The sequence below is a fragment of the Diceros bicornis genome, chromosome 4 (genome assembly GCF_020826845.1).
Source record: "Diceros bicornis minor isolate mBicDic1 chromosome 4, mDicBic1.mat.cur, whole genome shotgun sequence".
Lineage (NCBI taxonomy): Eukaryota > Metazoa > Chordata > Mammalia > Perissodactyla > Rhinocerotidae > Diceros > Diceros bicornis.
In genome coordinates this window covers 24,830,435-24,844,809 of record NC_080743.1, presented here as the reverse complement: position 1 = coordinate 24,844,809, position 14,375 = coordinate 24,830,435, and the positions used below count along the sequence as shown (strand labels likewise).

The following is a 14,375-nucleotide window of genomic DNA, read 5'->3' as shown; positions in this document are numbered from 1 at the left end:
AATGGATTTTTCCAAAATCATCAGGAATGAATGATTCTGTTGTGCAGTTACCAGCTTTCTTAAATAAACACTAAAATTAGATTATGATCGCTACACTCTACTGTTTATGAGCATTTTAATTAATGTACTGTATATAAAATAGTTTACAAGATTTAGCACAGTCTACATGGAGTTCCTTCCTTCTGTTTTCTCCCTACCTCCTTTGCTTCCCTACTGATCAAATACCTGCAGCAGAGATCTGATACTTTTAAAGTCTAATATGGAGATTAGTGTTTTACAACTGGTGCCTCTCCTTATTCCCCCCACCAAAAGGGGGGAAATGTCTGTCATCTTATTTTCATTTTCATAGCAGTAGATAGCTAATATCAAGCACTCACTTTGAACTGCTTTTTAAGCAGTTTACGTGCATTGTACCTGTATCGGCTTATTTAACCTTTACAATATTTAAAATATGAAATTATTGGGGAAATTTAAAGCTGAGGAAGTGAAGGCACAGAAATGAGGTAGTTTGTCCGAGGCTAATTTGCAAATGGTAGAGTCCACAGTCTTGCCCATTGTATTAATTGACTGTCAGTGCCAGAACTTCTCATTGCTGAGGTAAGTGATCTCTGCCATTCCTCTCTCCTTTCTGTTTGTTGTGTATAGGCAAAGATGAAAATGGTCTGGTTCCTGCTATCAGTTTTATCACACTTTGGTGGAAAAGCTCATGCTTTACAAATACAGCATAGAACAGACTCTGGCATCCAGTGCGCATTTCAGTTCTAGCTGTGTGATCTTAGGCAAATGAATCTTATTTCTAAGGTGGCAGTAAAAGTGGTACCTACCGTTATAAGGCTGTGGGGATTAAAAGGGAACATTTACAAAGGGCGCAGTGACTAGCACGTGGAAGTATTCAGTGTTAACTCTTGTCTGCTGTGGAGCTGTTACCAGCCATTGAGTGTTCCCCCAAAGCAGTAATCAACCAGATCTATTCATGTCTGGTTTCTTGTCATATTCAGCCACTGCTTCATTGCCTAAAAAGAAAAGTTTGCCTACCTGGCTTTCTTCTTACTGATGCTAGGCTTAGTTTATTCCATATAAATTATTTGGCCAAAAATATTTTTTCATCAAATAGTTACTAAAACATAAGCTTAGGTTTAGTTCTTTGCAAAGCATTTCCCATGAAAACTTAGTAACTTTTTTATATTACACTATGTGCATTAATACCATTGTGAACAGTGTTTTCTGTTTTTTTCCACGCCTGTTGCACATTTTGTGCAAAGCACATTTTGTGCAAATATTGGTTCTGAATCATTATATTACTTTATCTTTGCATCACATATGAATAGCTTCATTTTGCTATTTGTCTTTATTTTGACTCTTTTTTCTTTCAGGAGTTAGACTATGACTCATCATAGCATAATGTTTAAAGAGGGTTATTATTGGACTTAAAGGAGTGCTTTAGGACAAATGCCTGAGGCACCATACTTAAGCTGGAGCCTAGATGTCCGTGTTGAGATTTCCTGGGAATGAAAGGGCTGAGTTGGGCATTAGTGTTAAGTAAATCCTATCTTGACAAGACAATTTAGATTTGTGCTTATATTCTTAGGTGACCGGGTTATCGATGTGGGATCTGAATGGAGAACCTTCAGCAACGATAAAGCAACAAAAGATCCATCTCGAGTTGGAGATTCTCAGAATCCTCTTCTAAGTGACGGAGATTTGTCTACCATGATTGGCAAGGTAGTAAATCCATTCGGCAGGAAATACCAAGTGCAGACTGACCAAAGACCTGGGAGTGTGGAGTCTTTGGAAGAGTGTCAGTCACTGCCCCAGTGAGGAATCTTGACCTGAGAATAAGATTTGCCAGTAATACCATTGTGAATGATGGTTGCCTTATGCATTTCTTCCATCTTAAAGGGGAAACCAACAGATCAAAATTACCAAGTCTTTATATCTCAGGCCCTTGTTTTCATGAAGCACATTTCCTACAAAAATTAAGTTGGATGTAGATGATCTTTATGAGTTCATATTGATATGTTCCGTGAATATTTGGAATGTCTTCTCTTTTCCCTCCACACCACCTAAGATAAATTAGAGCTCAGTATAGCCTATTTTCTAATATTAGTGAATTTATGACTTACCTAAGCTTCACCCTCATCTGTAAAGTGAGAATAATAGTACTTCATAGAGATATTGAGAGTTACGTGGGAATGTGTGTAAAGTATTTATAACACGACATGTAGTGTGTAGTATGTGTTCAGTAAGTGGTAGCCACTGCTGTTATATAAGGCAGTAGCATAATCTTCCTGGCAACCAGGCTCTTTTTCGCTCTATTATCTGAACTGGAAGTAGTAGTGGCAGTTTTCCAAAGGACTAATCAAGGAAGTCTTAGCTATTTTGGGATGTACTGTGTACTACTTACTGCATAGTCTGCTTTTAAGAAAGTATCATAAAAAAAGGAGGTCATTGATTATTTTTTCATGCTCTATAAATTACATATCAAATTTGAAAAAGATGATGTAGGCTAGGTTAAAAAGTTTACAATATTCAGAAATATTTTTAAGTAGGTGATTTCTGCATTTGCTTTAGCCTTATAGGCTAGAAAAAAGGTATACTAAGGACATTTTAAAAATGTAAGATTGCAACTAATTGACACTGCAACTTTTTTTAATGTTTAATTTTTTTCAATAGGAAATACATGACTCAAAACCAAAAATGTAAAAAGAACACAGTAAATCTTCCTCACCCTTGACCCCCAAACTCTCAGTTCCCACTGCAACCCCCTTTCCCTGTCAAAAACAGGTAACCACTATTATTAGTTTCTCCTGTATCCTTTGAAAGTTTATGCCTATATGGCAAAAAAGAATTTTTCAGGATACCACATTTATTATATAGTAAATTTCTGTGTGTTTTGGGGAATATTTATGGACTTTCTTTTCTTTCTCTCTCCTGGTCTAGTTAATCAAACGCCAAACTGCACTGTTTTAATACCCGGTAGCTTTAGTCTTCCTTCATTGCTCTTCTTTTTCAGCATTTTCTTCACTAGTCTTTTCCATTTAAAGGTTAGGATCGCTTTGTTTAACGATCCTAAAAAACAGAAAAACTTGGTTATTTTCACTGAGATTTTGGGTAGATTTATTTGCAAATTGACTTGGAGAAGATCAACTTTTTCATGATAAAACTTCCTGTCCCAAAACATAGTATGCCTTTCCATTTCCTTAGGTCATATGTGTTCTTCAAGGGATATTTTAAAGTTTTTTTTTTTTTACAAAGGTCTTACATGTTTCTTAAGTTGATTCCTAGATATTTTATTTTTTTTGTTGCTGTTGTAATTGGAGTATTGTTCTTTCATTATCTTCTAACTGGTTGATTATACATATGAAGGCTGTTGATTTCTGTTTGTCAATTTCAACCTTGCCACTCTAATCAATTCTGTTATTATGTATACATGTATTACATACATGTATACATAATACATGTATTACGTATAGCAGTTTTTCAGTGATTTTCTTGAGTATTCTAGGTATACACAGATACTATCTACAAAGAGTTTATCACTTCCTTCCCAAATATGTACTTCTAATTTTTCTCTTTCCTAATTTTAATATACTTAGACTAATTTATATAATTATAATTATATAACAATTGCATTATATTGGCTAGTTTTTCTAATACTGTGTTACAATATGGTAGTGGTAGGAAGTGCCTTTATCTTCTGACTTGAGTGGTAATGCTGCTAATGTTTCTGCATTAATCATTTTGCTGGCTTTGGGCCTGGGACAGTAATTTTCTAATATGAGGAAGTACCCATTTGTAGTGTTTTAAGAGTTTTTATCAAAAAATGGATTTTGAGTTTTGTTTACTTGTCTTTTTTAGCAACTTTGGAGGTGATCATTTGATTTTTCTCCTTAGGTCTATTAATATGATGGTTTATATTATTAGATTCTCAAATAATAGATATTCTTACATTTAAAGTATGTGATAGAAAACCTCTTTAAAACCATCTTAACCTGGTACTTTCTCTATTGAGGAATAGAGAAGAGCATAGGGTAGATTTCTTGGGTATATGGAGTCAGACCATATAAATTATATTTTCTTAGAAATTGTTCAGGTTTTCAAAATTTTTTTGCACAAAATTATAAAATTTTGTTTTATAGGGTACAGGAGCTGCAAGTTTTGATGAATTTGGCAATTCTAAGTACCAAAATCGGAGAACAATGAGTAGTTCTGATCGGGCAATGATGAATGCATTCAAGGAGATCACCACCATGGCAGACAGAATCAACCTCCCTCGAAACATAGTTGTAAGTTCTTGTCTTCTCCTTTAAGCCATTCTGGCATTAACTTAGCATAATTTAATGAACATATGAAATTTTGATATTGCAACTTATTAAATGGCCTAGAGTTAATTAAACTTCGTTTCTCTGCTTTGAAGGATCGAACAAATAATTTATTCAAGCAAGTGTATGAACAGAAGAGCCTGAAGGGAAGAGCTAATGATGCCATAGCTTCCGCTTGTCTCTATATTGCCTGTAGACAAGAAGGGGTTCCTAGGACATTTAAAGGTAAGTTTTTAGTTGCATAGATAAAAATATTATCTATGTCACATTAAAGTAACAGACCAAAGTCAAGCAGGTTTGATATTAAGTAGCTAAGTCATGTCTTCGTGGTTACATTTCCAAATGCCTACTTACTTTGTTCCCTGACAAAAATTCATTCTGTGATCTTATTGACCATGTTCTTTTCAGGCTGTTTTCCCCTGTAAAGTCATTTTAGTTCATGTAAGCCCCGTGTTCTTTGTTAGTAAGATCTTCTCACTGACTGTATTTTGTGGGCTTTGAGGCCGGGTGTCATAAGCCAGAGCAAGCCTTTGTAGTGAGTCTGTACACCTGATGCACAGAAAACAGTTTCTGCTCCTAGCACAGGTGTCTCTAAGTGAGGGAGTCAAGCTTTAGAAAGCATCAGTGAAGTTTTTCCTTTTGAGGGATATGGTTTGCACTTTCACACTTAAGTTGGAGGAGTTGAGAGAACTACTGTTTTTCAGTTTGCAGTTTACCCAGGAATACGTGACAGCCTATTCACACCACTTGCTGTGAGACTTACACTGACTTTCACTGCCAAAGTTCATTTTAGCTTAAGATTATAATTACCCTCCATTCATCCATGAATATTTATTTTTTAAGTTTTCTTATGTCAAAGGGAAGAGGCAGTGGCTTTTATCATCATTTTTGTTATTACAACTGAAACTAAGGTTTTGTTAAATTTATTCTGCAAGTGTTTGGTAGTTGAATTTTTAGAGTAACAGTCAAGCGTTGGGTCTCATTCTGCTACAGCTGTAGTGTGGGGATGGCGTGTACACAGGGCGTTGGGTAGCTTGAGGAGCGCTCTTTAGCTTGAGTATTTTCTTTCCTCTCCTTGATATACTTACAACAGATCAATATGTAAATATCAAAGAAGTTTTTGATTACTTGAAGAAAGTTACTTGCATGAATTGAAACTTCAGAGAAGTTAATATTTTGAAATGTTAACACCTACATTTAACATTTTAAAAAAACTTCTTTAAAGTGTGATAAACTTTTAAATTAGAAATTTTAAATTAGCTCCATGGTAAGTATCAGTGAGAGAATTAGAGATTCATCTTGAAGGCATGATTGAACTTTTTGCAGTTAGAATCAGAAATGATAGATTTTCAAATGAACTATGTGGCTTATGTGGATTTATTTATTTAAATTTTTTTTCTTTTAGAAATATGTGCCGTATCACGAATTTCTAAGAAAGAAATTGGTCGATGTTTTAAACTTATTTTGAAAGCTTTAGAAACCAGTGTGGATTTGATTACAACTGGGGACTTCATGTCCAGGTTTTGTTCCAACCTCTGTCTTCCTAAACAAGTGCAGATGGCAGCTACACATATAGCGCGTAAAGCTGTGGAACTGGACTTGGTTCCTGGAAGGAGCCCGATATCTGTGGCGGCAGCAGCCATTTACATGGCCTCACAGGCATCAGCTGAGAAGAGGACCCAAAAAGGTAGGATTCTTCATCAGGAAGAGTAGTGATGAAATTGCGCAGGCTGAAGTGTGTGATTGTATTTTGATTTTAAGTACAAAACAGGTAAATATCCAGAACCCATGTCAGAGGTATTTCCTTAGCGTCAAAACTTAAGAAAATACATTATTTTGCTTTTAAGTGGCTCAGAAATAAAAATATTTGGAGGCACAACCCTGTGTACAGACTTTTTTCCCATTTGAATTAAGTATTTTTAGTCTGTACATTTTTCATTTTTAGAAGTTTTTATTTTTTTCCTGTAAATGTTCCTGGTTATTTTGAAAAGTCCTTTTTTTCCTCTCAAAACTTACCTTTTAAATCTTGAGAGGAGTGGGCCATGCTTTCTTTCTCACTGCCTGGCATGGGACCTGCAGGTAGGCAAACTGTACATATGTGTTGCCCATCAAGCTTTAACATTCTGAGAAGCTGTTCTGTTTCTCCTTTGATACAGTAGTCATAGTTTCATAATGAAAATACTGACATAAGTTGTTCAACCTTCTAAAGCCATTTTTGAATTTAGTGTTGTAGGGGAACCTTCAAACAGAAGTATTAAGTGAATTTCTTTACAACCATGTATTCATTAATTACTTCTGTGATCTTCAAAAAGATTTATAAAGAAAAAGCAGTCAATTCTAAATTTAAAAGTGAAGTAGTGCAGTTACTTGCTGCAATAACTTTGTAATACCCTATTCGTATATAGAAGAATGACTAGAAAAAAGAAGCCAACCATTAGTTATTTACATGTGCCATTATCTATTCCCTTTGGCCTCCACTCATATTCTTTAAGGAAATTTTGAGTCTTCTGGTGTAGTTGAGAAGGTGCAGCTAGGCAGATTATCCTTACCTTCATTCCTAGTTGTAAAGTCTTCCAACAACACAAAAATGTTTGTCTTGGCACTTTCTGCTGCTTGTGTTGTACATGAAGCGTTTTCTTAAGGCCTTTTTCTTCCCTGCCCAGCAGCCAGTTGATATTCCTGTAGTTGACATTCATTGGTATCTGTCTAGAATAATGTAATGCAACACAAGATAAGGAAATTTAAAATTAGCTAATTTCACACTGATGGCAGGCATCCACACTGAAAATCCATAAAACCTCACTGATTTGAACTGACTATGAAAAGGTGGTAAAATGAGTTTGTGTTAAAGGGTGTGTTTAAAAAAATCCATTTTGGGGGCTGGCCCCGTGGCATAGTGGTTAAGTTTGCACGCTCCGCTTCGGTGGCCCGGGATTCACAGGTTTGGATCCTGGGTATCATCCCATTTTGGTTTTAACGTCGTAACAGAAGCAACTTTTAACGGAAGTTAGCCAGGGTGAGATATTGCAGGGGAACTTTTAAATATGGAAATAATGAAGTGAACTTCTTTACAAGAATGTATTCATGGATAAAAAAAGATTTACTGTGGGGGCTGGCCCGGTGGTGTAGCGGTTAAGTTCGTGAGCTCTGCTTCAGTGGCCCAGGATTTGCAGGTTTAGATCCCAGGCGTGGACCGACCCACTGCTTGTCAGGCCATGCTGTGGCTGGTGTCCCACATAAAGTAGAGGAAGATGGGCACAGATGTTAGCCCAGGGCCAATCTTCCTCAGCTAAAAGAGGGGAATTGGCAACAGATGTTAGCTCAGGGCTAATCTTCCTCAAAAAAAAATATATTTACTGTGAAGAAAAAGGAGAAGTCAGTTCTAAATATGATTACCAATACAGTCATGCACCGCATAATGACGTTTCAGTCAACAACGGACTGCATATATGTTGGTGGTCCCATAAGATGAGTACCATGTAGCCTAGTTGTGCAGTAAGCTATACCGTCTAGGTTTGTGTAAGTTCTGTAGGGGAGGAAGAAATTTTATTCTACCCTTCTAGGTTCTTCTGGCTGGTCTGAGAATTAAATTGACATGATGCAGATTAATAGGAGAAAAACAAAAGTTTAATAACACATATATGTGGGAGAAATCCAGCAAAATCAAGTAACTCACCCGAGTGGCTGAAGCCCTCACCTTAAATACCATCCTCAGCTAAAGACAAAAGATGTTGGGGGTGGGGAGAGTCAGGGACTTCAAAAGGAAGGAGGGCAATTCACAGGCAAGTGAAAAGGAGCAAGTGCTTGGAAAACAAGTGTTGGCCACACAGAAACAGAACAACACAGAGGGGACCCCAACAGACAGGCTTTTCTCGGTTCCTCCCCGTCTACCACCTAGTTCATGTTATGCTAAGATGATTGCTTGTTTCCAGAGACAGGTTTTTTTTTTTTTTTTTGTGAGGAACATCGTCTCTGAGCTAACATCTGCCAGTCTTCCTCCTTTTTGCTGAGGAAGACTGGCCCTGAGCTAACATCCATGCCCATCTTCCTCCACTTTATATGGGATGCCGCCACAACATGGCTTGACAAGCGGTGCATTGGTGCGTGCCTGGGATCCGAACCAGCGAACCCCAGGCCGCTGCAGCAGAGTGCGCACACTTAGCTGCTTGTGCGACCAGGCCAGCCCCACTGAGACAGGTTTTTTTATCTGAATTCTCTAGGCAGTTAAGGGGAGATAACAAGAAAAACTTTGAGTCTTGTGTTTCTTAAAAATAGCCAGCCTAACAGAATCCTCTTGTTAAAGAGACACATTTTGGGGTGGCAAATTTTGTTCCCCTTAAGTACACTCTATGACGTTCACAAAACAACAAAGTCACCTAACGACGCCTTTCTCAGACCGTATCCCCGTTGTTAAGTGACGTGACTGTATAATAGTTATCACTCATAGTGCTATGGCCTGAGCACCATTCAAATGCTTTACATATAGTCAACCTTATAGTCAGCCTTTTAATACTAATCTGACAACCCTTTGAGGTATTAAGTACTACCACCATTATTATTGTTGTTATTAACTTTAGCCTTGCTTTCTACGTTTTAGTATGTATTTCCATTATCAGTTTTTAAAAATCAGTATTTTTGGTTTTGGTTTTTTCACTTTGGCATTTTATACCATCATATCTATCTCACAAATTGGAATGCAGGTAGTAGAAGGGGAGGTAGGATGGAAGTTATACTTAATATTGTGATTTTTGTCTTTTAGAAATTGGAGATATTGCTGGTGTTGCTGATGTTACAATCAGACAGTCCTACAGACTAATCTATCCTCGAGCCCCAGATCTGTTTCCTACAGACTTCAAATTTGACACTCCTGTGGACAAACTACCACAGCTATAAATTGAGGCAGCTAATGTCAAACTCTTAAACACTGAACTTTGCCTATTGTACATAGCTATACAAAGTGCTGGATTGAGCCTTTAATAAGGAAATGAAAGACATGGTACGCATTCCAGGGCTAAATATTAATTGCTTGGCATTCTGTATGTATATACTAGTGAAACATATTTAATGATTTAAATTTCTTATTGAATTTGCTTTCTTTTGTAGCAATCTAGGAAACTGTATTTTGGAAGATATTTGAAATTATGTAATTCTTGAATAAAACATTTTTCAAAACTAAATTTTTTGTTACAATTACATGTTATATGTAATTTATAATTTATAATATACAATTGCAAATAATGCATATTGCAGCTAATAAAGCTGATAGAGGTCCTTGTTTTGTTTTTCTTTTCATTAGTTTTTTTATTTTAATAAAGTCGAAATAGCAAAGCTTTTGAGAACCACGGTTGATATCAAGAACTTATTTAGTTTGCAGTTTGAAAGGAGGTGGATATGATCTATTAATAAATATATATATTAAAAAGCAAGAAGTGATGAATGGACCTTGAGAGGCACTGGCTTGAGAGAGAGAAAAATGTTTAAGTATGTGTTTTTCCTCAATGAGCTTATTGAGCAGAGATGATGATGCTGGCAAATAATTAGCAGTAGATCAACAGATTTCAATTTTCGGTTGTTAACATTTCATTTTATAGAATCTGTATATCTACAATTCTTATTTTTACTTCGTGGGGTACTAAAAAAGAATATTTAAAATGGAGATTATTGGCTTTGGGAATATCCAGGAATTTTTTTAACAAGCATCCGCCCACCCTCCCCATGTGAATGTGATGTGTAGGTGTTTTGCATATCACTCCTTGAGGAACATTGATTTAAGTTCTCTTGACTGCTGGGCAATGTAAGCAAAGACCAACAAAATTTTGCCCTTTTACCAGCTAGGTAGTTTGTATGGGGGACTTGAAACCATGCTCAACATCACCACTGTAAACTGCACTGCTCTAAAACAGGTGTCATGGTTCTGAGACATCTGTAAAGAGGTTAGCACTAGATTAGAAGGACAGTCTCCTATGGTGGCCTGCTGAGCAGTCTCTGGTCCAGAGAGCGACTTTCCCCTCTGGAAGATCAGACCTCCACTGTCATTTCTGTAGACCACGGAAGGGGGATAGGTATTGGGCCACCAAGACAATGGTAGGGTACTCCGTTGCACAAAATGTAGGGTACTCAAACAGTACTACTCATAGCTGGGGGAGAACACCAGAGAGAAACAAACACAAGAAGACTATAACCCAAATACAAGATCACTAGGCTAGTGGTGAAAGGTATACTCCATGCAGGCAGAACTATCCTACCCAGAGTGAGACCTAGAAAGAAGAAATCTTAGTTCAGTGCCTCCTCCTGGGCACCATTGTTGGTCCCCAGCACCACACCTCTCCATCTTCCCAGGTGTGGATCGAGAGCAGTCTTCCTCCCCCTCTGTGCTCCCCAGTTTCTAGTGATGGACCACAGAACTTCCCATTCAGTAGGGACTTGCTCTGCAAGCAATAGTTTTTGCAATTATCAAAGGTCAGTACAAGCACATTGTAGAACATCTGGAATATGCATACTGAAAACACCCATAAGCCACCCAGAAATAACCACCAGTATGTTATTGTTTCTTTTCCCCTGTTTTGCTATGCCTTATTATTTAAATATAGTTGTGGTCCAGGTGTAGTAATATGATTTGCTTAATCTTTTCATTTTCCTGGTTACAAAAATGGATTACCTAGAAAAATGCAGATAAGCATAAAGGAGAAAAAAAAAACCCACCTAGCCCCTGCCACTCAGATATGTCAACATCTTGGTTTATTTTTTGTTTTCTATACATTGAAAAAGCTTGGATCAGCAGAACTGATTTTAAAGATTAATCTGGGGACAGAGGGTATGTTTGGTTTTTTTAGGGAATGGAGCTTACACTGTAGATATTAAAACTATAAGGAATTAAAATGCTAGTTTTTCTAAATTCTCCCTAAGCCACGCATGTGGTTTAATCAGTTTAACTCAATTGCCAAGACTGAAATAAGGAAAAATGCCTAGTCAAAGGGTCAAGTATGGCAGTGGCTCAACTCCTCTTTTCTCCACCCCTGGCCTCACAGTCTGGGTGTTCTTGATAAGGGACAGGTGTGTTTGAAATTGGATGTATTGTTAATGACCCTTTTGGGGAATCATTTAATCTGACTACTGGAACATTTTCACTTAGCAGGGAAGAGGGAATCCCCAGCAATTCCACATTGGGGGCTCAGCTCCCTCTAGCATTCTCTCTCCACCTGAATAGGACCTAGTCCTTATTTGTCTCTCTCCTCCAAGGCTGTTATATCATAAATGGAGGTTATGGTTGGCTCATTTTCTACTAAAATCTCGTTGAGATGTGGAGTGTTCAATTGCAACAACTTAATCATATTTAGTATGGCAAAATTACTAATACTTAGAAATTCAAAAAATCATGGCCAGATCTTACCAGTGAAAGGAATCCAGCATACTTTGAAAACAATACAGTCTAAACCAGTGATTGGGCAGGACTTCTACTTATTTCTTAAGGTGTGAAAAACTCTCCATACATAGGTGGACACCTACCTTGTTGAGTTGATGGTACAAGTTGAAGCCAGCTTCTGTTTGGGCCTACATTTTAGCAAGTTAGGAATATTAGCCATGCAAGGCAATTTCTATGAAGATAAAGTGGATTCATCCTGTGCATGCTAGCATCTTTAGCAGTTGAAATCTTGGTTATTTATTGTGGCTTCTTCATCAAGACTCACTGGAAGCCACTTTTCATTGACTATCTCTGCTATTATTCTGAGTTCAAGGATTTGATTAAAGTTTCATGGAATCTAAATTTGAGCACTCTCCTCCAATCTCCCCATTTTGTAGATCAGAGAAACCAAAAGATCTGTCCAAGTTCACTTAGTGACAGAGATGGGACTGACTCAGATCTCTTGATCACTCAATCCAGTGCTCTTTTCCACTAAGCCATGCTATTGAAGCTTATTACACAGGAGGCTGCCTCAGGACTGACTTTAGTTGTAGTTTTCAAATAGAAATTACTAAATTGTGTTCAATTACTAAATTAAAAATTATTTAATGCAATACTTGTATCTGGCTTCTTGAAAGTTCTTCAGAGTAAGTTTTTGAATTATTTTTAAGTCAGCCCAGGTGATAAGGAGTTAATAGCTAGAAATTGTTCTTTAGCCCTTCCTCCAAACTGAATGCTTAAACTAGATGCCTCTTGATAGTAAGCCTTTGTGTTCAAAGCAACAAACATACTTTACCCATGGTTGTCTTTGGTTTCTGAGCTCATTTTGTATCACAGGTGTAAGATTTACTTTAATTATCAAGATGAACAGCTGAGGGGGTCAGCCTATTACCCATCTGGTCCTAATCCAGCCAAGAGGCCTCTGTGGCCCATGCCAATATTTTTAATTGTCAATGGTCCTGACTTTTCCTGTTGCTGGAGTTTTAATCTCATCTGCCAATTGTGGAGCTACTGAAAGATTACCTGGCCCCTAAATACCTCCTCACTCTCCATCTCCCAGATATTTACACATACACACTCCTTTCATCAGGATCTCAAGATTTCAAGTTGTCACTGCAAAAGCACCATTCAGTTGATCTGAATGGAGGCCTCCCAGCATCTTTCACAGGCATAAACTTACATTCATAACCCTCACTGGCATTTCTCTGGCTGGAGGGACTTCTAACTGCCATTCTGGGAGGCTCAAGCTCGCACCTGGTGAAAGAGAAGGAGGGAAAAGGTGACCATAAAGCTTGTCGTTTCCTCTGCAGCGTATCAGACAGTTCTCATGCCCTTTCTCTGATCTGCAACAGCTGTGGCTGGCACAGCCATTATTTGAAATGATAAATGTTTTGAGACATGAGAAAGAGGGACGATCACTGGTATGCAAAGTATTTAATAAGAGTAAGAAAAATCAAGTTGAAGTGATGTTATGTTGAATTTAAGATTCTGCAAAAAGATATTTTGTTTTAAATAGACATAGGTGACAAAACCACAAAAGAATTGGGTCCAGTCCTCTTAGAGATGTTAGAAAGGCTAGTTTGTTCTATACTGCTCCAAAAGTCAAGTCTAGGCTGGAAAAGTTACATGGAGCTCCCAGAGGAACACGTCAATCATGTTGAATACCTCACTGAAGGTATTTAAGCAGAGACTTGGTTGATTTGTCAGAGATTTCTCTGGAATGACCTTATTGCCTCTGTGGTTCCTTCTAGCTCTATGGCTATAAGACACCAGCAAACTTAATGATGGACTCAGAACTCTCAGCCCCGCCTACATTACTGTGGCCCAACAAATATTATCTGCTATGCAATCAGCTTCTCTCACTGTTCTAATGTGTTAATGTGAGGGGTGGTCTGCTCTTCAGTATACAATACAGGCCTGAGTCTTGGCTCTGATACCCCATTTTAGCTCTGTGACATTAAGTCTATCATCCTGTTCTTCTATCTGCATACTGCAGATGGTAAATATTCAATGACAGCTCTAAAATGGCATTTTAAGGGTCCTCTGGTAGCATGGACATCAAACTATGTAGGCCAGGGGCTTCTATGGAAGACCTCAGAAGTAGCTCTAGTGAGTAACAAACTGGGCCCCCAGCCTGCTTCTGCTCTGATTGTCTGTTATGTGTTGGAGTAACACTGAAGATCTTGTTTGAAAAGGAAGGCTAAAAATGAATGAACTGCTGTAACTCCTTCATTTTACAGATGAGACCATTAGGGTGAAATGTTCACATATCACTAGTGAGGTGAAATAACTTGTCCAAGGTCACACTACTAGTTAGTAGCAAAATGAGGACTAGTCCCAGGCCTCTCACTACCTCCAAGTGCTAATTTTCAAAATGCTTGTAAATTTCAGGTGACGGCATGTGTGTGGAAGTTCTCTGTAGATTAGGAATGAATAAACTTAAATAAGGGATGATTCTTGTGGTGGTTGTCAGAGGGACACCTTTGTTATGTTGGAGCCCAACGGCAATTCATATCAACAACAGATTTGGGGCGGCCCCGTGGCTTAGAGGTTAAGTGCGCGCGCTCCGCTGCTGGCGGCCCGGGTTCGGATCCCGGGCGCACATCGACGCACCACTTCTCCGGCCATGCTGAGGCCACGTCCCACATACA

At 38.0% G+C, this 14,375-nt stretch overlaps 1 protein-coding gene across 1 annotated transcript in view; it reads left to right on the top strand.

Moving 5' to 3' along the window:
- GTF2B (general transcription factor IIB) overlaps positions 1–9,664 on the top strand; it is a 30,569-nt gene extending 20,905 nt beyond the window's left edge. Inside the window, exons 3-7 of the mRNA XM_058538455.1 lie at positions 1,589–1,722; positions 4,140–4,286; positions 4,418–4,547; positions 5,728–6,009; positions 9,082–9,664. Coding sequence (XP_058394438.1) covers positions 1,589–1,722; positions 4,140–4,286; positions 4,418–4,547; positions 5,728–6,009; positions 9,082–9,215 — 827 coding nt within the window. The 3' untranslated portion in view covers positions 9,216–9,664. The remainder of the gene's footprint in view (positions 1–1,588; positions 1,723–4,139; positions 4,287–4,417; positions 4,548–5,727; positions 6,010–9,081) is intronic.
- Positions 9,665–14,375: the final 4,711 nt, after the last annotated feature.